The 25,428-nt window shown below is 39.3% G+C and overlaps 1 protein-coding gene and 1 long non-coding RNA gene across 8 annotated transcripts in view; one reads left to right on the forward strand and one right to left on the reverse strand.

Annotated features, from left to right (window-relative positions):
* The window catches only part of LOC141407052 (uncharacterized), a 59,706-nt gene extending 41,183 nt beyond the window's left edge, over positions 1 to 18,523 (forward strand). Inside the window, exon 2 of the long non-coding RNA XR_012414005.1 lies at positions 16,392 to 18,523. This is a non-coding gene — a long non-coding RNA (uncharacterized lncRNA). The remainder of the gene's footprint in view (positions 1 to 16,391) is intronic.
* The window catches only part of NREP (neuronal regeneration related protein), a 236,410-nt gene continuing 228,688 nt past the window's right edge, over positions 17,707 to 25,428 (reverse strand). For all 7 annotated transcript variants that reach the window (XM_073994036.1, XM_073994035.1, XM_073994040.1 and 4 more), the window contains 2 exons: positions 23,839 to 23,916; positions 17,707 to 19,448 (listed from right to left, as the gene is read on the reverse strand). In XM_073994036.1, coding sequence (XP_073850137.1) covers positions 19,323 to 19,448; positions 23,839 to 23,916 — 204 coding nt within the window. In that variant the 3' untranslated portion in view covers positions 17,707 to 19,322. The remainder of the gene's footprint in view (positions 19,449 to 23,838; positions 23,917 to 25,428) is intronic.

Raw genomic sequence — 25,428 nt, forward strand, 5'->3', positions numbered from 1 at the left:
TTCTATCTCTATAGATTTGCCTATCCCATGCATTAAATATATATGGGATCATGCAATATGTGGCCTTTTGAGACTACCTTCTCTTACCTGGCTTATATTTTCAAGATTTGTCCATGATGTAGCATGTATTGGTACTTCCTTCCTTTTTATTGCTGAATAATGTTGCATTGTATAGATACGCCGCATTTAGTGTATCTGTTTACTGATAATTCAAATAGTTTCCACTTTGGGATTATTACAAATAATGCTGCTATGAACATTCATATATAAGTTTTTGTGTGCACATATATCATTTCTGTTGGGCATATATTCAGGAGTTAAATGCTGTGTCATATAGCTCTATGTTTAATTTTTGGAGAAATGCCAAACTGCTCACCAAAGCTATTTCACCACTTTACATTCCTACCAGCAATTGTGTGAGTGTATAGGTGAGCTTTTAGAGTTCCTTATATATTCCACATACTATTTCTTTTCAAATGTGGTTGGCAAATATTTTTACTCAGTTTATACCTTATTTTTTCAACCTCTCAATAGAGTCTTTGACAGAAGACTTTAATTTTGATGAAATCCAATTTATAATTTTTTCGTTTTATGGGCCACGCTTTTATAGTCAAGTTTTAGAACTCCCTGCCTAGCCTTAGATTTTGAATATTTCCTCTATGTGTTTTTTGGAAATTTTTAGTTTTGTATTTTACATTTAAGTTTGTGATCCATTTTAATTAATATACATATAAGTTGTCTGACAGGTAGAGTTTCATTCTTTTTCCATATGGATGTCCAATTGCTTCAGCACCTTTTCTTGAAAAGGCTGTCTTTCCTAGTCTATTGAAATGCCTTTCCATCTTTAGCAAACATCAGCCAGGCAAATATATGTAAGTCTCTTTGGGGTTCTCTAGTCTGTTTCATTGATCTACAAATGTATCCCCTTGTGAATGCTACAGAGTCTTGTAGTTATATAAGTGAAATTTCGGAGCCTCATTCCTTCTTTATTATTTTTCAAAATCGTTTTAGCTATTCCAGTTCCTTTGCCTTAACATATAATTTTATGATACTCTTGTCTATATCTAAAAATAGTCTTGCTGATACTATTTGCCTATTTTTGGTAGAAGTTGTGTTAAAGCTATATATCAATTTGAAAAGAATTGACATCTTTACTATGTTGAATCATCCAATCTATGAAAATGGTGTGTCTCTAAGTTTATAATATTCTTTGATTTTTTTCATCAGCATTTTGTAGTTTTCATTACACAAGTCCTGCACATATTTTGTTAGATTTGCATCAAAATATTTTCTTTTATTTTGGGTGATTATAAATGGTATTTTATTTTTAATTTTGGGTCCATGGACTCACTGATGGTATATAAAAATAAAATTGATTTTGTTTATCTCATATCTGTCAGCATTGCTGAACTTGCTTATTAGCTGTAGCAATTTTTTGTGTAGATTCCTTGGAATTTTCCACATAGACCATGGTGATATATGCAAATCAGAACAATTTTATTTCCTCCTTTTCAGTCTGCCTTTTATTGTATCTTCTTACCCTATTTCACCGGCTAGCACTCCATTGAATTAGAAGAGTAAGAGCAGATATCCTTACTTTGTTCCTAATCTTAAGGGTACAGCATTCAGTTTTTTACTATTTTATTTTTATTTTTTATTATATGTTAAGTTCTGGGGTACATGTGCAGAATGTGCAGGTTTGTTACATAGGTATATACATGTGCCATGGTGGTTTGCTGCACCCATCAACCCATCATCTACATTAGGTATTTCTCCTAATGCTATCCTCCCCTAGCTCCTCACCCACTGATGGGTCCTGGTGTGTGATGTTCCCCTCCCTGTGTCCATGTGCGCTCATTGTTCAACTCCCCCTTATGAGTGAAAACATGTGGTGGTTGGTTTTCTGTTCCTGTGTTAGTTGGCTGAGAATGATGGTTTCCAGCTTCATCCACGTCCCTGCAAAGGACATGAACTCATCCTTTTTATGGCTGCACAGTATTCCATGGTGTGTATGTGCCACATTATCCAGTCTATCACTGATGTGCATTTGGGTTGGTTCCAAGTCTTTGCTATTGTGAACAGTGCCACCATAAACATACATATGCATGTGTCTTTATAGTAGCATGATATATATGATATATAATCCTTTGCACATATACCCAATAATGGGATCACTGGGTCAAATGGTATTTCTAGTTCTACATCCTTGAAGAATCACCACACTGTCTTCCACAATGGTTGAACTAATTTACACTCCCACCAACAGTGTAAAAGGGTTCGTATTTCTCCACATCCTCTCCAGCATCTGTTGTTTCCTGAGTTTTTAATGATCGCCATTCTAACTGGCATGAGATGGTATTTCATTGTCGTTTTGATTTGCATTTCTCTAATGACCAGTGATGATGAGCTTTTTTTCATGTTTGTTGGCTGCATAAATGTCTTTGTTTGAAAAGTGTCTGTTCATATCCTTTGCCCACTTTTTGATGGAGTTGTTTTTTTCTTGTAAGTTCATTTAAGTTCTTTGCAGATTCTGGATATTAGGCCTCTGTCAGATAGATAGATTGCAAAAACTTTTCTTACATTCTGTAGGTTGCCTGTTCACTCTAATGATAGTTTCTTTTGCTGTGCAGAAGCTCTTTAGTTTAATTAGATCCCATTTGTCAATTTTGGCTTGTGTTGCCACTGCTTTTGGTGTTTTAGTCATGAAGTCTTTCCTCGTGCCTATGTCGTGAATGATATTGCCTGGGTTTCTTCTTCAGTTTTTATGGTTTTAGGTCTTACATTTAAGTCTTTACTCCATCTTGAGTTAATATCTGTAGAAGGTGTAAGGAAAGGGTCCAGTTTCAGTTTTCTGCGTATGGATAGCCAGTTTACCCAACACCATTTATTAAATAGGGAATCCTTTCCCCATTGCTTGTTTTTGTCAGGTTTGTCAAAGGTCAGATGGTTACAGATGTGTGGTGTTATTTCTGAGGCCTCTGTTCTGTTCCATTGGTCTATATATCTGTTTGGGTACCAGTACCATGCTGTTTTGGTTACTATAGTGTTGTAATATAGTTTGAAGTCAGGTAGCGTGATGCCTCCAGCTTTGTTCTTTTTGCTTAGGATCGTTTTGGCTATGTGGGCTCTTTTTACGGTTCCATATGAACTTTAAAGCAGTTTTTTCTGATTCTGTGAAGAAAGTCAATGGTAGCTTGATGGGGACAGCACTGAATCTATAAATTACTTTGGGCAGTATGGCCATTTTCATGATATTGATTCTTCCTATTCATGAGTATGGAATGTTTTTCCATTTGTTTCTGTCCTCTCTTATTTCCTTGAAGAGTTGTTTGTAGTTCTCCTTGATGAGGTCCTTCACATCCCTTGTAAGTTGCATTCCTAGGTATTTTATTCTCTTAGTAGCAATTGTGAATGGGAGTTCACTCATGATTTGGCTCTCTGTCTCTTACTGGTGTATAGGAATGCTTGTGATTTTTGCACATTGATTTCGTATCCTGAAATTTTGCTGAAGTTGCTTATCAGCTTGAGGAGATTTTGGGCTGAGACGCTGGGGTTTTCTAAATATACAATCATGTCATCTGCAAAAAGAGACAATTTGACTTCTTCTTAAAGACTATTTGAATACCCTTTATTTCTTTCTCTTGCCCAATTTCTCTGGCCAGAACTTCCAATACAATGTTGAATAGGACTGGTGAGAGAGGGCATCCCTGTCTTGTGCCAGTTTTCAATGTAGTTATGTGGTTTTGAGTGAATTTCTTAATCCTGAGTTCTTATTTGATTTCACTGTGGTCTGAGAGACTGACTATTATGATTTCCATTATTTTGCATTTACTGAGGAGTGTTTTACTTTCAATTATGTGGTCAATTTTAGAATAAGTGCAAGGTGGTGCTGAGAAGATTGTATTTTCTGTAGATGTGGGGTGGAGAGGTCTGTAGATGTTTATTAGGTCAACTTGGTCCAGAGCTGAGTTCAAGTCCTGAATATCCTTGTTAATTTTCTGTCTCATTGATCTGTCTAATGTTGACAGTGGGGTGTTAAAGTCACCCATCGTGATTGTGTGGGAGTCTAAGTCTCTTGGTAGGTCTCTAAGAACTTGCTTTATGAATCTGGGTGCTCCTGTATTGGGTGCATATATATTTAGGATAGTTCGCTCTTCTTGTTGCATTGATCCCTTTGCCATTATGTAATGCCCTTCTTTGTCTCTTTTGATCTTTGTTGGTTTAAGAGATGTTTTGTCTGAGACTAGGATTGCAACCCCAGCTTTTTTTTCGCTTTCCATTTGCTTGGTAAATATTCCTCCATCCATTTATTTTCAGCCTACGTGTGTCTTTGCACATGAGATGGATCTCCTGAATACAGTACACTGATGGGTCTTGACTCTTTATCCAATTTGCCAGTCTATGTCTTTTAATTGGGGCATTTAGCTCATTTACATTTAATATTGTTATGTGTGAGTTTGATCCTGTCATTATGATGCTAGCTGGTTATTTTGCCCATTAGTTGATGCAGTTTCTTCATAGTGTCAATGATCTTTACCATTTGGTATGTTTTTGCAGTGGCTCGTACCAGTTGTTCCTTTCCATGTTTAGTGCTTCCTTCAGGAGCTCTTGTAAGGCAGGTCTGATGTTGACAAAATTTCTCAGTATTTGCTTGTCTGTAAAGGATTTTATTTCTTCTTCGCTTATGAAGCCTAGTTTGGCTGGATATGAATTTCTTGGTTGAAAATTCTTTTAAGAATGTTGAATATTGGCCCCCACTCTCTTCTGGCTTGTAGAGTTTTTGCTGAGATAGTCTGATGGTCTTCCCTTTGTTGGTAACCCAACCTTTCTCTCTGGCTGCCCTTAACATTTATTCCTTCACTTCAACCTTGGTAAATCTGATGATTATGTATCTTGGGGTTGCTCTTCTCGAGGAGTATCTTTGTGGTGTTCTCTGTATTTCCTGAATTTGAATGTTGGCCTGTCATGTTAGGTTGGGGAAGTTCTCCTGGATAATATCCTGAAAAGTGTTTTCCAACTTAGTTCCGTTCTCCCAATCACTTTCAGGTACACCAATCAAATATATATATGGTCTTTTCACATAGTCCCATATTTCTTGGAAGCTTTGTTCATTCCTTTTCATTCATTTTTCTCTAACCTTGTCTTCATGTTTTATTTCATTAAGTTGATCTTCAGTCTCTGATATCCTTTCTTCTGCTTGATTGATTTGGCTATTGATACTTGTGTGTGCTTCACGAAGTTCTCGTGCTGTGTTTTTCAGCTCCATCGGGTCATTTATATTCTTTTCTACACTGGTTATTCTAGTTAGCAATTTGTCTAACCTTTTTCAAGGTTCTTAGCTTCCTTGCATTGGGTTATAAGATGCTCCTTTAGCTCGGAGGAGTTTGTTATTACCCACCTTCTGAAGTCTACTTCTGTCAATTCATAAAACTCATTCTCCGTCCAATTTTGTTCCCTTGCTGGTGAGGAGTTGTGATCCTTTGGAGAAGAGGCATTCTGGTTTTTGGAATTTTCAGGCTTTTTGTGCTGGTTTCTTCCCATCTTCGTGGATTTATCTATCTTTAGTCTTTGATGTTGGTGACCTTCGGAAGGGGTCTCTGAGTGGATGTCCTTTTTGTTGATGTTGATGTTATTGCTTTCTGTTTGTTAGTTTTCCTTCTAATAGTCAGGACCCTCTGCTGCACGTCTGCTGGAGTTTGCTGGAGGTCCACTCCAGACCCTGTTTGCCTGGGTATCACCAGTGGAGGCAGCAGAACAGCAAAGATTGCTGCCTGTTCTTTCCTCTGGAAGCTTTGTCCCAGAGGGGCACCCGCCAGATGCCAGCCAGAGCTCTCCTCTATAAGGTGTCTGTCAGCACCTGCTGGGATGTGTCTCCCAGTCAGGAGACACAGGGGTCAGGGATCCACTTGAAGAGACAGTCTGACCCTTAGCAGAGTTCAAACGCTGTGCTGGGGGATCTGCTGCTCTCTTCAGAGCTGTCAGGCAGGGATGTTTAAGTCTGCTGAAGCTGTACCTACAGCCATCCCTTCCCCCAGGTGCTCTGTCCCAGGATGATGTGGGTTTTATCTATGAGCCCCTGACTGGGGCTCTGCCTTTTTTCAGAGATGCCCTGCCCAGAGAGGAGGAATCTAGAGAGGCAGTCTGGCTACAGTGGCTTTGCTGAACTTCAGAGGGCTCTGCCCAGTTGGAACTTCCCAGCAGTAAAACCACCTACTCAAGCCACAGTAACAGTGGATGCCACCCCCCCCGCCCCCCGCCCCACACACACCAAGCTTGAGCAGCCCAGGTCAACTTCAGACTGCTGTGTTGACAGCAAGAATTTCAATGCAGTGGATCTTAGCTTGTTGGGCTCCATGGGGGTGGGATCTGCCTAGTTAGACCACTCGGGTCCCTGGCTTCAGACCCCTTTCCAGGGGAGTGAACGATTCTGTCTTGCTGGCATTCCAGGTGCCACTGGGGTATGGGGGGGGGGGGGGGGGAAAAAAAGAACTCCTGCAGCTAGCTTGGTGTCTGCCCAAACGGCCACCCAGTTTTGTGCTTGAAATCCAGGGCCCTAGCTAGGAGAGGGAGTTGCCCAACCCCTTGTGCTTCCCAGGTGAGGCGACACCCCACCCTGCTTCTGCTCACCTTCTATGGCCTGTACCCACTGTCTAACCAGTCCCAATGAGATGAACGGGGTACCAGCTGGAAACGCAGAAATCACCCACCTTCTATGTTGATCTCGCTGGGAGCTGCAGACCAGAGCTGTTCCTATTCGGCCATCTTGCCAACAATGCCCTCAGTCTTTTATTATTAAGTATAATTTTGTAGTTTTTTATAGATGCTTTATATCCAGTTGAGAAAATTCACCTCTATTTCTATTTTTCTTAGAATTTTTTTTTAAGAATGAGTTTTGAATTCCATCAAATGATTTTTCTGCACTGATCAATATGATCCTGTAACTTTTCCTCCGCCCTTTCTAAAGCCAAGCACAGGTTCTCATTTTCCTTTTTTCTTCCTGACATCCTCTGCCTGATATTCTACCTGCTGCAACTTTTGCTAGGGCACTTTCATCCTTTCCTACTCATTCCAAGTTGGCTTCTTCCCAGAATAAGAGCTTGGTTTACTCCCTGATATGGCTGATATTTCCCAGCTCTTTTCTTTAACAGGAGCCACCTTCTAATTATGGATTTATTGTTGATCTTCTTGTGAATATTCTGTCTTTATTGAGGTTTATTTTTCTGCACATATCACCTTTACTCCTTATCTATCTCCTTCCCCCATAAATCCTTTTAGTGCCTCTGCTTTTTTTTTTTTTATCATCCCAGGTAGTTTCTTTGTATTCTGGGTACAGGTACCCTGCTCAGCTCCAGTCCTCCTTTTATGCCAAGTTCTTGAAAATGCCAGCCATCCCAGCTGCCCTGTTACTGTGCCATGATCTTCAGCACTTGGAATAGGCTCCTCATGACTGAAATTGCATGAATTTTTGTTTTTTTTTTAACCAAAGACTATCTCCCAAGAAGATGGTTTATCTGTGATGATTAAAGTTTTCTGCATTCATTATCCCACTCCTGAAGCTTTGGTTTAAATAGGTTTGTTGTTCCTTTCATAGTTTTCCCAAAAATTCTGGTCCTGTTTCTCCTGCTAATGCTCGAAGTGAACTTGGCATTTCTACTTATGTGAGACCCTCCTCAAATTTTCTGTTTATAGGAATAAGATGGCAAAATATAGCCCCCCAGGGCTTATCAAATTGTGCAATAGCCAGGCTTTCCACATCACACTTTTGTGGGCCATCATACTGACATGCACCTACTCTGGAATAGGAAAGATCTTCCTGCCATTTACTTCCTCACTCCACACACCCCCAGCCCATGGAAGTTGCCTGTGTTCTTGGGCTTCTATCTCTATTTCTCCATGTACTTACAAGAACAAAATTGGATGCAGGTTGTAGATTTGTTTTTATTTTCTCCTCTCCTCATCTGCCAACGTACTTTCTGCAGTTGACACACAATATCACCTGCTTGAATTTTTTTGTTTTTGTTTTTGTTTTTTCTTCCTTCTTTCCTGTTCCTGCCTCTGCCAGTTCCACCATCTTGACCTTTCCCATATTCAATCTCCTAGGCTGTCTACCTGGATGATTGCCACAGGCCTGCCACCCTTTCCCATATCTGTCCATTCCTCCACCTCTCATTTAGTGGTCAAGAAAAATGCACAACCCACACACCCACCACTCTGGGAATACACCTTCCATTCTCATAGCACACGTTTCCAATAGACAGGCAGGTATTATTCTTCCTATACAACAAATGAGAAAAAAATCTTGTCAAGATAAAAGAGCAGCTGGTTAAGAGCAGGGCCAACGCTGCTTCTGACTTCTAGCTAAATCATGTGGGACTGCAGAAAGCAGAAAATCCCTCCCACATTAGTCTCCATTTTTCTGCTCAGGTAGTGACTTATGCCTTATCTAATCCGATACCTTGTACATAAACATCATTGGCTGGCCCAATATTATCATCGTTAACTTCCTTAACATAATCATGGATGGATGAAAGACTGGTAATTCTCAGAATCACTATATATAATGCTTTCTGTTCTTGATATTTCACTAATAGAAAGAGAAGTGTCAGGAATACCCCTTGGCCTGAGATTATGAAGATGACTGAGGTGGGAGTTGTAGCATTGATGCCTGTATCAGAAGGTCTTAAGTTAACTGGCGGGACAAAGTCCCTCTCCCCACTTCACCATAAGAACAAGGAAGACACAGACTGACTAGAGAGGATGGAGCCCACATAACACCATATCAGAGATCTAGTCAGGTGTGAGCTTTGATAATAGCTGCTTCTGTCATGCCTACAGTTTTGAGACAAATGCTCTCTCTTTTTATGCCTTACAAAAGGCATAGTATGGGACATGGAAGAACAAAAAGTTGTCACTTCAATTCCCTCCTTCAAAAAGTAAAAGATTATTTGTTTTTGTCCACTATTAGTTTTTCAACAAAACAAGCCAGAGAAGTTTCTCTGTGTGCAGCTGATAGGTGTCCTTGACCAGGGAGTGGCCTTCTTGGTCAAATTGCCACACCACTTTGGGAGGAAGCTGTGTGGAGTAGTGAGGGAGAATGGGGACAGCCACCTAACCAGCCAGATTAGTTGAATCAGCCCTGCAGATCAGCACAGTGACAGATGTCCCAACCAGATGGTGCACACATCCACTTCATAAATACACCGTAGAAGTCTGGAATCTAGGGGAAAAAGCTTTTCTGCCATGAAGGCTCCTGCCCAAGAACAATTGGCTGACACCACTCTACTGAAAGTCAGGCTCAGAGAAGACCACAGCTTCTCTGTCATGTATGTAGGGGTGAAAATCCTACCCCATGTTTCTCGATTCCCATCTTTGATGCCTGAAATCTCACCATTAGCACCCTATTCTTTGGTTTAAGGATTTCTGCTGTACAAATACATTTATAAAAACCAAGACAAGTGTTTTCAGTTCTTATGTTGAAAGAATTACAGATACTTTTTGAGAGCAAGTTTACATGTGAGGGAAGTGTGGTGGTTAACTTTATGTGTAAACTTGACTGGACCCAGATGTCTGATTAAACATTCTTTTCAGGTGTGTCTGTGAGAGTGTTTCTGGAAGAGATTAGCATTTGAATTGGTAAACTGAATAAAGCAGATAGCCCTCCCCAGTGTGAGTGGCATTATCCTATCCATTGATAGCTGACTAGAACAAAAAAGCAGAGGACTTTGGAATCATCTTCCTTCTACCTGACAGAGCTAGGACATCAATCTTTTGTCATTGGTACTCATGGTTCTCAGGCCCTCAGACCTGGACAGAAATCTACAACATTGGTTCTCAGGCTTTCAAACACCAACACTAGCTTTCCTGAGTCTCCAGCTTGAAGATGGCAGATCATGGGACTTCTCATCTTCCGTAATTGTGTATACTAGTACTGTATAATAAATCTTACTGGATCTGTTTTTCTGGAGACTACTTTTTTAAAGTTTCTAATATTTCTTCTAATACCATAAGAAAGGTCATGAAAAGTGGAAGTTTGAATGGCAAGGTTAGGTTTCCTAAATGGTACCATGGAAAAGGTGAAGATTAGCTCTGCCATCCTGGATAAGATATTTCACTCTGAGCAATTAATCATCCCTCAGCTGAGACAATCATGGTGACCTCACAGTGTTGTGGAAGGCCCATATGTGAAATGATAGATATGACAACCCCTCAAGTGTCCTGCACATACAATAAAAGGAAGCAGCTATTTTTCACACCCTTCCTGGGTGCTGCTATCACACTTTTTAAAGTGTCCCTCTGAGCTAATTGTCCTCCTCAAGAACTCACATCAAATACCCCTCATTATCACATCCGACAAAGCAAATCCTAGCTATTAATGACAAATTGGAATGTTCCAGTTACCTCTCTGTCCTAGAAAGCAGCACTCCTCCACTCTGTGGGGAACATTTGCTTTTCAGAAACTAGCCCTGGGATTTTAAGGAACGAGCCAGTGAGACAGTCCCTAAGTAGGCCTGATGAGGCTCCTTGCCCACTCCCTTCTCCCAGATATCTGGTTGCATTGTCACAAAGCCCAGGGAAAAGAGAAAACAGGAGGTGGTCTGTGGCCCCCGAGAAAATAAGTGACTGTCTCCCCTTTTTTCAGGGTGCCATGAGACCAGCACTATAGTTAGGGGCTGATATGGTTTGGCTCTTTGTCCCCACTCAAATCTCATGTGGAATTGTAATCCCAATATGTTAAAGGTGGAGCCTGGTGGGAGATGATTGGATCATGGGGGTAATTTTTAATGGTTTATCACCATCACCATCCTTCTAGTGCTGTCTCGTGATAGAGTTCTCACAAGATCTGATGGTTTAAAAGTGTGTGGCACTCCCCTGCTTCACTCTTTCTCTCTCGTCACCATGTGAAGAAGGTCTCTGCTTCCCCTTTGCCTTCTACCGTAATTGTAAGTTTCCTGAGGCCTCTCAGTCATGTTTCCTGTTAAGTCTGCAGAACTGTGAGTCAATTAATATGCTTTTCTTCATAAATTACCTAATCTCAGGTAGTTCCTTACAGCAGTGTGAAAACAGTGGAGACCTGGCTCAGGATTGGGACTGTCCAAAGTGATAGGTGGAACACAGTACCTGGGACTCTACAGCAGCTGTTTAGACATTAATAGGACTCATAACTCTCTTCTACCTAGTTATGTCTTAGAACCCCCCTAACAACCACAGCACCATACAGTGTGTTCCTCCAGTGGATGCCTCTGTCATTGATTCCTTCCAGGCCTCAGCTATCATTTTTAAAAGGAAGCTGGGTCCGTTGCAAACAAGAGTTTGTGTAAGAGGGCAATAGTGGTGGTGAAAGTCCCAGAAAACCAGTCACAGAAAAACTGCCTAAAGGAACTGAGGTTGCTAAAAGGACAAGGGGAGCAGGATGTGAAAGGCTGTTGCATTGGAGAAAGAGCCGCCTCATTCTGTGCAGCCCTGCGCTCAGCTGGGACCAATGTGTTGGTGGAAATTAATAGCAGCATTGGGCTCAGAAAGGTTGCAGCTAATAAATAAAGCTGCTCAACTTGAAATCAGCAAATTAATGCATTCTTAGAATTCTCCACTACACTTGATCTTAGCCAAAAAAGATTACAAGCGATTAGAATTCTCTTTCTATGAGGCTTTCACATAGCCACATGGACCTCCTGTTTATAGCTAAGCCATGCATTAATGGCACCATGTACTGTGCAAGGGGATAGATTAATTTCATATTCCTTCTATGAAGTTATGTTCAGAAGGAAGCCTAATGGAGACATGCAGTAAAAGAAAAGATGACCCTCTTTTTCTGCCCTGATTCATGAGCTGCTTGCTGCTGTATAGGCTTTTCTTAGGGGTACTGGGATCTCCAGTACTACAGGGTTGCGACCTGAGGTATAATCCCACTTCTCTCACTGACTTGTGCCCCCTTCTCCTACGGGAGGAATCATTGACTCAGCCCTTTTGAATATGCTGGATAGAGATACAATGAAGAATCTGGAGAAATTTTAAAAAAGTAGCAGTAGAAAGATTTGTGTCAAGGAGGAATGATGTAAAGGCTCCAAGAAGAGTTGCTGATCTGTTATACACTCATTGAACTTGCAGCCCAGAAAGACATCTTCTCTGGGACCCTCTTTGATCACTCCCCTGTGTGGTCAGTGCCTTGAAGCCATCCAGCCTGACCTGCTTGACCACTGACAGGGAGTCTGGATCTTTCTTTCCCTTCCCCATCAAAATTCACTGGTGCTATTTCCTCAGGTCTTGGTCCCTGCAGTATAGTAAATTAATAGCCAGTGCCCTTCAAGGCTTCTATCAAAAAGAATTAATGGGAGAAATTTTCAGGCACTGAGACTAGATGGGAAGTATTTCTGTCCAGGAGTGACTTCCTCAAAACCTAGCACCTAGGTTTCTTTCCTAGCTCAGAGGTTTTCAAACTCTTTTGCTTTTATATCCCCTGTAAGAACTGTATTAAAGTATGTACCATCATGTAACTTTTATGAATAGTAATGTCTTTCATCATAAATTTAAACACTTTAAAGGATGTAATTTGGGGCATATTATAAATGTTTTCATGTTAAAATGAAAGTTGAATTTCTCCTATAATGTATACAGTTGAATCTAAACACCGTGACAATGGATAACCCACCATCATTCCATTTTTAAAAACAAATACTTCCATAACTTTTAGAAATTTGACTTTCTTTTTCTACTTGAAATTAAATTTTTATTCAATTTCCTCCAAAGAACTTTACCTTAATGTAACATGATTTTGTTTGAAACTACTACTTGCACTATCACATTTATCTGCCTAAATTCAATTTTTTACTTTTATTTTGTTACCATAAAGCTCTGAACATTAAAAAAGTCTATGCAAGTATCAATACACTACTGATTAAACATAAACTTAATTATTAAACACAAAAAGTAAAATTATATTGCAAATGCATCCTTTCATGAGATGATAAACTTTTTTCAGTTAGTTCATTTATCTGTAGATGAACATTACTTACTGCTGAAATACGGGGTATCAATTATATTTCTTTTTTGTTTTGTTTTTATAGATGTAAGTTGAAGGAATTGAGAGTGTTTTATTACAGCAATGTAATTCAGTTCTTTGAATTCCTTCTATGTTATATGTCAACATTTATATAATGGTCTATTAGAAAATATTTTTAATCTTCAGTCACATGACAATTTGATAAAGTCCTTCTTCATTTCTTTTAAACAGTGAACTAGGAAGCACCTGACTAGCAAAGAGATTTGTTCTCCAGCAATTTGAATAATTTACTTTCTCAATTTCTGGGAAGTACACCAAGAGAGCTTTACTAAGATTTATCAAATTATTGTTAATTGTGCTGTAACACTTGTACTTAGGCCCACCTTTTAAAAGCCATATCACCAGAAATGGCAGGAAAAACAAATTTTTAGTTTTATTACATGTTTGCCAAAACAATGCTTTTTGATAAAATGCTTTGATCTTATTTCTTGTTTTAAATGTATTGCCACTAATTTGGAGTTGCAGATTTAGCTCGTTTATGAAAAATATCTGTCATAAAACCTCATTGGCAGGGCCAATCTTCACTGTCAAACTGGTATGCCAAATCAGATACACTTTCTGTCAGAAAAAGTTTTTCATTTTTCAATTCAAATAGCTATTTTGAGGAATATTATAAAAATCAATGAGAACTAAAAGTATATCTTGTGAAACTGATCACTAAAAACAATTAAGATAAAGATATAATATAATTGATTTTTCCATGCTTAAGTTATAAAAACAAGATGACCAATATACTATTTCTCATATAAAGTAGGAAAATGATAAAAGGCATGGTATATCTCTAGTAAAATTGAATGCCGCTGACTGGCTCTGGAGAATGATTAAACAAGAAATACGTTATAAGATAAAATGGTAGAAACAACTGTAGTTTGAATGTATTCCCCAAGTTTTGTATGTTGAAAAATTAATCCTCAAATTCATATGTTGACGGGGTAGACCCCATGATGGGACTCAAGGCTTTATAAGAGGAGAGACCTGAGTTGAAATGCACTTTTTGCCCCTTCCACCCTTCTATCACAATTTGAGGCAGCAAGAAGGCCCTCACCAGATGTTGAGCAAATTCCAGTGCCAGGTTCTTGGACTTCCCAGTCTCCAGAACCATGAGCTGAATGTTTCTTTTTTGAAATAAATTATCCAGTCTGGTGTTTTGTTACAGCAACAGAAAACAGACTAAGACAAGAATATAATTGAATAAATGTTTCATGTTATGGTTTGATACAATGGGTTCTGACAACTTTATTAATAAATGCACATCAAATCTGAAAGAACCATGTGAAAGTTTTTATCCTTGGGTTCTATCTACTGCATCTTCTAAAAATTTGGCATTCCCAGAAGGCATTCTGGTTACATTTAAAATAATCAGCATGGCAAATCTATACTGCTTTAGCTCTTCCAAGTTACTTTTTTTCCCAGTCAAGATACATCCTATCATCAAAGGATACTGACAATAGTGGAAATAATTGATTACAATTATATGAAGAAGACATTTTTTGGCATTCAGTGCCTTCTACTAATTTTCTTTGTTTCACTCTCCCATGGCTCTCCCTCAAGACCAAGAAATTCTTTGACAAGAATCAGGAAAAGAAAAAAAAAGCCATAAAAAAAAATTGTCATTGTTACCATTATTCCACTTTATCATATATCCGAATTCTGCAAATCTATTTTTGAGTCCAAATCCCCAATTTCTATGTTATCTAACATCATAGCTTTAACATGTGTATAAGAGGTGAAAGCCCAAGGCTCTATGGTTTTATGATTAATCATCAAAGAAACCTTTCCTCTGTTTGGTACATCTGAGGTTTTTGGTGTCATATTAAGAGCAATGTATTATATTAAGATATGGGATGGATAGCCCTGCATCTTTTTGTTATGTGGGAAAAGAAACAGTATGAACAAAGACTCATTCTCAGCAGATCAATTTAAGGAAAGAGTGTATATAGAGGATCTGGAAATTAATTTCTTGAAAACTGTCCTGAGCATGCAGTCCGTGAAAAGCCATCACATACCTTTAGGTACACATATCTCAGTTTGAAAATTATGAATTTATCATACCTGTATATAAATTAACCTGACCCAATCCAAGATTATCATGTGATCTCAATCCCTGGAGGAGGATAATCAAAGGATTCTAAAGAGGGCCCAGAGAGGTAGAGTTGGAATTGCAGCAGAGAAGTTTTGAGTAGCATTGAGGAACCTCTGATTCCAGTCTGGTGTTCATCATCCTGCAAGTGTTCCTGCTATCAAACAATGAGTGCCAAAGGTCCCCTGGGCCTTTGTTGGTGGAAATAAGTGCAGCACCATCCTCCCCAAACCAGAAGATTAGTGTTGCTAACTGCCATACCAACAGAGGCAAGCAGATGATATAAATCAATGAAGCAGACAGGATATAAGAAAAGAGGTGATGAGAGTTTGATAAAAGAGAGGATGTGCCTCATCCACAGGTGGAGGCAGCTATTCACCTCCAATCCCACTGTTGCTATATTTTCCACTTTTCTACCTGGATTTTCATGTAAAATCGCCTGATTTGTAAATGTAGGCAATTAAATCAACATTGTTATACAACACATTGCAAAACAAATCTCCAGGTTATGTCAGCTCAATGGTTGTTAGCCATCTCCTCCCAAAGGCAACATAGTGATATGTTTGCCTCTGGTGAGAGAACAAAACAGTCTTGAATCAAAGTTTGGGTCTTCTGAAGTGAGCCCAGCTATCTCTCCAGTTCTTATAACCCTTCACAAAACATTGTTGGATCCTCACACGAGTTTTTCAAGTTTAAAGTGCAGAGTCAATTATTACTTTAAGCTTTATGGAGGCTGAGGAATTGTCATCAGCAAACCCCACAATCCATAGAGTTGGATGGAACTTTAAACATCATTTATTCCAGCTCCCCTGTTTTTACAGCTTCTCATAACATTCTCTCAATATTATTATTGGGTCTAATCGAACATGGATTAACCAATGGAGGCTATGCAATCCCAGTATTATAGTTCCTGGATGCTGTCCTCATATGCCGTTTCCAAGGACTGTAAAAAATTTTCAATAGAAAGAAGTAGCTGTGATGCTAGTTTCAGCCCTTCTTACTTCCAGACTCTGACCTATAATTACCCTGAGCTCTTCAACTTCAGATCATGTGCTAATTTAAAAACATGTCCATAAATTCTTTGGTATTCCTCCTTTTAGGAGGTAGAAACTAATTTCCTTCATCCTTGAGTGTGGGCTATACTTAGCGACTTGCTTCTAATGAACAGAATATGACAGATGATGGTGACTTCTGAGAATAGGTCATAGCATTTTAGCTTGCTCTCAGCTTTCTCTTGAATTACTTGCTCTTCAGGAAGCCAGAAGTTATGCGGACACTCAAGCAGCACTAGGGAGAAGCTCATGAGTGGAAGAACTGAGGCATCCTGCCAGCAGCCATGGACTAACCTGTATTGGGAGCAGATTCTCCAGCCCCACGTGAGTCTTCAGATGATGTTTTTTTTTTTTTTTTAATAAAAAATTTTTTAAAAAGAAAGGTAATTAAATTGAAGGAGAACTTCCCTTATTATATCCAGAGGTGAATACTCAAAATGGTGGTGGTATGTCATTTTTAAGAATTTTCCTTCAGAATGAACAAACTTTAACGATCTGGTAAGCAGCTAGAATTTGGCTCTGCCCTAAGGCTCCTTTCTCTTAATAAAAGTTGAGGGTAAATAGGAAACTTAACCAAAATCTGAGATGTGCATTAATTTCAAATTAAGCTCAGTAACCCCCTAATGTAAAAGTCCTTCCTGACATAACACACGTATTAAGACCCAAGATTTCTCAGAGAGAATCTGATGCCCACTCTCCAGAGGCTGAGTTCCCACTGCAGGGGAAATGTTCCCTTTGGCTGTTTTTTCTCTCTCTGCTTTTATCTCAGAGGTCTGTTCCTTAGTCTCTGTTGAGGTGAAACTCCAATGTCATCTGAACCCAACCAGCCAAATAAGCAACTTGTGTACAAGCCAAGTTAAAAAGTTTCACTCCCAGAATGGATGAGGAGAAACCAGAAGACATTTCTCATGCACAGAGAGTGCATGAATCCCCTGAACTGCCAGGTTTCAGGGTCACATGAGACCTCTAGAAGGCTCTGCTCACCATCACCTTATCATCTGGTAGGTTCCAGGTATCTGGGTACACATGAATTAAGTCTTAATGCCTTTAAATTCTGTCTCAAATTTTTATCCTCTTACAAGTTTAAGCTTTTTGTCTGAGGAAAAGTGCAAACAGTCCATGAAGAAGTGAGGTCAGATCTCTTTTGGCAGGGATAAAGAATACCACACAGTGGGTCTTAATGGCAAGGAGTGAGAAAGAGTAAGTTCTGAAGTGTATGGGAATGCCTTGGAAGGGAGAAAAAGTGTAGAAATAAAAGGATCTTGGTCTAATTCTCCTTTGTGTCCAGAGGCAGCTCTGCAAATACCATCTTAATGAGCCACTGCCTAGCCCCTAATCTCATAAAATCCTCAAAAGGGAAAACGCATGAAAGGCAGAGCTGATTCTCTCTCTTTTGATATTTGCCCTTGGGTTTGCTGGCCTGACTGACTTCTGGGACTCTGGGAACACACGAATTATCAAGAACCAGAGAAGGCATTCAAAACTAGGCCTCTTCAATGATGAGCCAAATCAGACAATTACCTTACAGCTTGCATATTTATTGAACAAATACTACTAAAATAGCTAAAATACATTGGGTACTTGTCATGAGTGCATCAGTAAAGATCACATTGTTACAAAAGCCTGCATTTTCAGCAGTACACAACTGCAACTCTACATAAATGCCACAGATGCAGAATACTGTTTTCTTGCTCTATTTACACAGCTGATATACCTATTCTAACGAAGGAGGGAGAGGAGGAATGCACAAGAAACTCAGGCCAATGGGGGAGCAAGAAGAAAACGAAGAAGTGCAGTGCATGCGTCATCGGTGTTTAACAGTCAGAAGCGAAACAGTTCAGAACAAGGCCTGCCCTGTCAAAAGAAGAGCTAAAAGACAGTTATATAAAAATTAAGGTGGGCTTTCAGACTGGCTAACACAACAACATTCCATGAGTAGATGGTATTTTATTTTTGTTTATCCATTTCGTTGGGAGCAAGGACAAAAATGTAAATCTACACCTTGCTTATCAAAATTGCCAAAAAAAGAGTGCTCTGCCTTTTAAAAAAGCATTATGATTTTGTAAAGACATTGCTTTCCAATTTAATATTTGGAAAAGGTGTCATTTTCATATTCCTACTCAGATGCCAGTGTTTTGGGGTTTTTTTTCAGGGGGAATTTATTTAAAAAGGTTTTGCTCTTTTTTTCCACAAGTATCCTTTCAAACAGAAAGAACCCAAAGAGACACCTCAAAATGCCTGTAAAATTATTGCTTTTCTTTCTCTAAGTCAGGCAGGCGAGGCTACGGAAAGGAAGAGATTTGGTAAGTAAATTACAGTTTTGTGATTGCTCCCGCTACCGTGACTGCATGTCCGTGAGTGCCAGTCAACGAGACAGTTGTCTCTCACACTCTGGTAGCATTCGCTCAACCTACAACACTGAGGAAGAAAGCCACACTGAAGACACAAGGAATACAAGTCAATCCAGTCTAGAGAACAACATTCAGGGAAACAGAGTACCAACACCTTCTTAGAACATGGAAATAAAAAATAACTCCATCAGAGCTACCTCGCCAAGGAGCATGTTGAAAGTCCAAAATAGCACCATTCATCAGTGTCTCAGGTCCTGTGGCAGCATCTCGGTCACTTACCACAAGGAAACAATGAGTTTCAAACTACTTCTATACATCAAAAGAGTACATGGATAAAATATAGAGATATACAGACAATTGATGAACATAAACTACTAGGTTTGTTACATCTAAATGAAAAAAAAGGGGGGACTCTCAGCCTCTGCAAGAAGCAGTCGGGAGCTGTGTGAGTGAAAAGGCAGGAGTGGACCGGTTGTGTGAGCGCGGTGGGAGTTTGAGTTGTGGAAGACATTGTTGTAGCGAACCAGGCCTGAAGGCCCACCTGTAAGGGTTGTAAACGTGGATTCACAGTGTGAAATTCTGAGCGTTTTCACTTGAGTCAGAATGATTAAAAACTGGTTTGATGATACCTATTTGTCCACTGTAAATTCTCTAAAGCAAGGCTCAGAGTCCCATAGTTTCTTCTTATACTTGATGATTTACACAGAAAAAAATCCCATATATGATACCATGACCTCATCAATACCCATACACCATATGTAATACAAATGGAGGTGTTACGATTAAAAAAAGTGGAGGTAACTGATTCTTGGGGAGCGGAGTTCACTGCTGCCCAGTGGAGTCAGGGAGGCAGCGTTTGTCTCATCGTTCTTCTTGCGGTTCACTTCCTTTGGGACAGGAAGTCTTCCCTGCAAAGCAGGCAGACCCACACACAGACACACACACATAAAAGACAAAATTAGTCATGCTTCTGAAACCATTTTTTAAAATTTTGCTTTTCCTGCCCAGCCCACATTTTACCCTTGAACTCTTGCTGTTTTGCAAAACAGATTACATATTAAACACAGTTCACCTGAATGTAAATATTAGGTCTGTGAGGAAATAAAGTAATTAAACACTGGCCACCTTTGCTTCAGTAGAATGAAGTGCTTCTGTCATGGTGGTGCCAGCCATGTGTGAGGCAGCATTGTCCAGTGTCAGGTTTCTTGGGACAGTTTCTACTAGTATCAGATGGGGCCCAACCTTAGACTGGGTGATAGATACTCACAGGAGGGTCAGTCGATAATTAAAAAAAAAAAAAAAGAGTCCAGAGGGTGTGATGAAGAAGAGTAATAATCTATTTTTGAATATGTAATAAAAATATTTAAAAACATATCCAACTTGCATAAATCTTATCTATGTATGGCTTATTCTACATGCAATCGGTACATACCAGAAGTGGGTACCAAAGATGGGAAGTGTCTGGGAGAGAAATAATGTGAGGGTGCCCGGAGAGAGGAGGCTAGTGGGAAACCAAGGCCAGAACTGACTGGGGCTATTCTAAGTCTCTCCTCACAATCCTGATGAGTAAGGTTTTTGTGTTTCTGACTAGAATAACTCAATCTCAGTGTGACTGCTGATCTGCCGCCATGTGGCTTCCCGGATACACTGCTGCAGCACCAACAGTGGAGAGGAGCTCTCCATCACAACCAGACAGCAGAATCACAGCACAGTGAGGCCCACCTGCCCACATGATGCATAATAAAGGTATTAATTTACAACAGATGGATTTTATGCCCTGTACAGGTATGAACATAGTGAATATTTGACAATAGTCTCTCTTTTAGCTGAACTCTGGAGTTTTAATTGCTGACATTTTCTTGGAAAAAAAATATCCTTTGTGGTTTTAAAAGACGTGTGGGTTTTCTTTTTTTGTTTTTTTTTTTCTGCTCAAGTCACATATTCTAACAAGACAGTTTTAATAAGCCAATTTGACTAGATGTAAAGTACTTGGATTAGAGTGATCATCTTACTTTGTGACCTATAAATTAACACATTTAAATTTCTTTTTAAGAATTCAGAAGCCAGTAACTTCCAAACAACTTGAAATTGAATAAATATTTTCAGCAACCCAGGGGTGAACTAAATGCAACAGATAATTCAACTTTAAAAAGTCTTACTTACTGTATAATTTTCCATATTTAAACATCTGGTATGCCTCAATTTTTTGCTTAAAAGTCTCAGACTTTGAGAGCATACAACAGTTTTTGGACATATATAACCATTATGTACTTTAATACTCCAATCTTAGGTTGTGATTTTAGAGGTTGTTTTGGTATCATTAAATACCAATGGGACCAAACCAGAAAATTAAATAAAAATATAATTCACCATTCACACACCCTTAGGAGTCTAGATTCAATTTCCAAAAGCATAATATTGGGTAGTTACTTGCATTTCTGAAAATAATTTCAATCTTGGAATCTTGGTACACAATCCCAAAATTTAAAAAAAAGGAAATCCACTGTAATACCAGTGTCTTTAAAATAATGCTGCCAGCCCAACCCCATCTCACCCCACAGTCAAACAGTTACCATGGTTCAGGATAGGACAAACATAGGTTTTGGACAAATGAAGAGTTCAATGGCTGTTAATTGTCACAGGCAAGAAAAGAAGGAAAACCAAAAGTTGATAAATGTTAACTCAACAATTATACTCTTCACACAGCTTGCCTTAAAACTGCTCCTGTTCAGACTTACTCTGTTCAAAAGTGAATACACAGAACGTTAGTGTATCTCTCTATTTAAATCTTAGTCTTGGTACTAATCTTCTACCTCCATGAAACATACACAACAAAACAAAAGGAAGAACAAGGGATTTGGGAAGAGGCACTTCCAGAAAAAAAGAAAGTGAAGATTATTTCAGATTTGAATTTATCATTTTTTACTATTTTTTCTGTTTCAAGGTGCCAGATAATAAACATTTCTTTGTTCACTTTCACGTTCTGAGTGCCTACTATGGCTGGAGTACTCTATTCGATTTTAAGCTTAGAGATTGAAACAGAAACAAAAACAGTCCCTGCCCATCTCACCCTTCATTAACTTGCTGTGTGGAAGACAGGCATACAGACTGGACCCTGACGAGGCAATGGCAGTAGGGCCCACAGGGAGGTGTACAGACTGGACCCTGACGAGACCATGGTAGTAGGGCCCACAGGGAGGTGTGCTACTGCAGCAACCTGAGGGCCCAGAGCCCAACATGCCCGTGGGGAGAGGTGCTCCTGAGGAGACAGAGTTCTATGCATCCTCCCTATAGAGTCCTGGATTTACTAGATTTCAATCCTCTTCCCCCAACTGATTTCAATCCACACACCCTCCCACTATTTACAAATAATAATAATAATAGGCTTTCTGCCCCCACTAAAGGAATTTTAGGCTTCTGCAACAAGTGGAGGAGGCATTTTGAAGATGGGACACAAAGAAGTCTTCTTTCTCCAGATCCAGAAGTCAGGCCTGATAAGAATTTAAGCCACAAAAAAAGTCCATCCATGGAAAAAACAGTTGTTCTATCATCCAGCACATATTTGTGCCAACAGAACTGAGGGACTTGAGTAATTCAAGAGGCTAGGGGTTGGGGGGCAGATGTGTCCAGTGGCTCCCACAGCCCCGCCGTCCTGGAAGTCATGCCAGTTAATGTGCCTCGGGGTGGATCAGCCCTCCCGACGGATGACTACTAGGAAATTAATCCCCAGTTAATAATGTGCTTTGGTCCAAGTAAGTCAAGATTATTTTTCCTACAATTATGCAAAGATATGCTTTTCCAGAAGGGAACTTCTGGAAAAAGAACAAATACACTATGCTTAAAATATTATTCACATATTTAGAGAAGATAGCGGAAGACCTGAATACCATGATCCACTGTGCCCACCCCTGGGAGCACGTCTTTGTGGAAGACAAGACCTAGCACACCAGGGCTGGCTTTCTAAGAGTAGGGGGAGGCACCACTGAGCTCATCAAGGAACTGTGCCTAGTCTTGCCCCTCTGGTTTATGTCACCAGTATCAAAGAGAGGACCTTTGGATGCCTGAATGAGGCAAGAATTAATGCGAAGGCTATACTTTGCTTTGTTTTCACATCTTGCCCTAGCTGCCTTAAGAGAATTATGCCCTGATCTGGCACAGTGATGAATGTCTTCGGTTATACTGCTGCTGCCGCTGGTGTGCTGTTGGTGAGGTGGTGGGGTGTGGGTGTGTTTTAAGGAAAGCGCTACTATTTTAGCTCTCTTCCACTCCAGCTCTACAAATCAGTGCAAGTCTAGTTCAGGCAGGGCCAAACCATTTTGTTCACCTACTTTTCTGCCAGTGATTTCAACCTTGACCTTCAAAAATGCTCTGCAAGATTAAAAGTGATTTAAGATTGTTTTCTTTCAGTGCAAACTGCCAGTTGATATAACCTCTTCAGTTTCTGCCTGCCAGTATAAGATAGGGAATTGTTGAGACTATTGAGTGTAAATAAAATAATTTCTTAAACATTGAAATACCAGTAATAGCTGGGGGAGGCCTCACCATTATCAATTACACTTATGAAACTTTCAAATAGAAATGTTATTTTCAGTGGATTCTGTTTTTCTTTATTAACTGCAAAATCAGTAAGTCATTAAAAAGTACACTCTTCCTGCTTGAGGTCAAATAAGTATTTACCCTAAGAGGCAAAGTTCAGTATCTACAGTAAAAACTGGTAAGTAGTTGTTGTTTGTTTCAGAAATTATGCTAAAATCTAAAATATAAATTTTACAAATTTTGAGGCAGAGAACTGCCATACCTAAGATGTCAGAACAATGAAACTATGTTTATAAAAAATGGCTTTTAGGCTTAAAAATTAGAAGAAAGACATGTAACAGTTTTTTGGTCTTCCCTTTTGCTTCATGGATAATCTTATCAGACCTTCAGACTTCATTAGCAGGCAATTATGTCATCATCTTACACTTTTAAGAAATCTTTTAGTTTGATCATTGTATTTGAGTTTGTCTAACCAGGAATGGAACAGATTTAAAACTTGTAAATTGTACATTTGACAAACTAATTCCATGTTTTAAATGAAAATTTTTTATTTATGAAGAAAGGAAGATAATGTGAACTTTAAGTCAGAGGACTTTATGATATTTTTTAAAAGTACATTATTTCCAAGGTCATCATAGTATCAGATTGATGGATTCTTATAGCAGCCTATAATGGGTATTAAAATGAAAAGGCTCTGATATTTTAAAACAATTGTTTCAATATTGAAAATAGTGTTAACAAAATGGCATCTAGGGATCTTACCTTAGGAAGCCTTCCCTCCATGTTCTTGTTTGGAAATGGTTCTTGACTGACCCAGACAAAGCGTTCTGGGTAATAAACCTATAGAGACACAAAAGCACACACATTCAGATTAAAAACAGGATCTACTCTGAAACTACATGGGATAACCTTAATGAGCTCAATTCTCCTCAATGGTCACTTATTCCCAACTGCAACTTAGAGCACTGGGGAAACCATTAACTCTTTCAAACTCTTAGTGTGCTTCTGAACATACACTACACTCAGGAGAGTTTCAGCTTAATGTCTGCCAAGATTAAGTCCAATAAATCAGAGATATCAATCAATGTTATTTTTAGCAGGCAAAGTAGCAGCTTAATGGTATGTCTGGCTGAGTGCACTAAGTCACCAGGGAGGTCTAACTTTCAAAGGATTCTATGATAAGTATCCTTGCAAAACTCCATCAAACACTGTTAAGGGTTATTCTGATCATTTATTAGAAGGCCAAAGATTATGAACAAAATAAAAGAGGAAAGAAAGCAGCAGCCCAGATTCTCTCCAAGTCCATGTGGCCAGTGACAACACATTCTGCCCAGCTGCCTGAAACAGCCAAGTGTCTGAGGGAGGGGCGGGAGATAGGTGTCATCACCATGAATGATTCAGAGAATACTAGTTGATGAATTTGGTGGTGGGAGGGGGTGGAGCGAGGGAGTGGAACTGAGTAACTCTTCTTTAAATATACAAAGGATGATTAGCATAAGGTTGCCGACCAGCTGTTCTCCATCTTCAGTAATGAGAGGAGGGGGGAAAGGACTTAAAATTACAACTAAGATTTGGGTCAGCTCTAAGGAAGAACTCAGCATAAGAATTGTTAAATTACTAAAAGAAATTAGAGAAAAACTGTGAAATCTTCTTTAAAAAATTTAGAAACAGAATCCAGCAACCATCTGTCAGAGCTAATTCACATTTAATACAGTCCTGATTGAAAGCAGAGTGAAATTAGGTAAGATTCCCTCCAGATCTGATTCTCCACATTCTGCAATAAATAAGCTTCACATTTAATAAACAACAATTAAGAGTCACACCTCATTAACAGATTAACAAACAGACTTAGATGTCTGTTTAGATTTTGGTTTGGAAGCCCTAATTGAGGTAACCTAATCATTGAGTTGACTGTAATACTTGGTATACCCCAATCAATCCATTTTGTCAGGAGATCTAGGGTAGGAAATATGGATGGTTAACAGTGTTCACTCTTCGGAATAATTGAACAGTAACTATCTTTGATCTACACCAGTGACATTTAGAGCACATCCTAGCTTACAAACCAATTTTGCATACATTACTTAATTTGTCCTGATGATAAGCCTATAATATTGGTCTTATCATTAAACAAATGAAGACATTGAAACTCAAAAAGGTCAACGATTTGCCCAAAGTCACACAGGCAGTGTCGGGTAGGACTGAAACTCACACTAGGTTTCCAGATTCTAAACTTCAGTTCCTTCCACTATCCTGCTGCCCTCACATTATCCCAGAATGCAAATCGCCTACCACCACTCCCTCAAAATTACACCAGTCCACAGCCGCCACCCACGTTTGGGTCTTAAAGAG

This window comes from Macaca fascicularis, chromosome 6, assembly GCF_037993035.2.
Source record: "Macaca fascicularis isolate 582-1 chromosome 6, T2T-MFA8v1.1".
Classification (NCBI taxonomy): domain Eukaryota; kingdom Metazoa; phylum Chordata; class Mammalia; order Primates; family Cercopithecidae; genus Macaca; species Macaca fascicularis.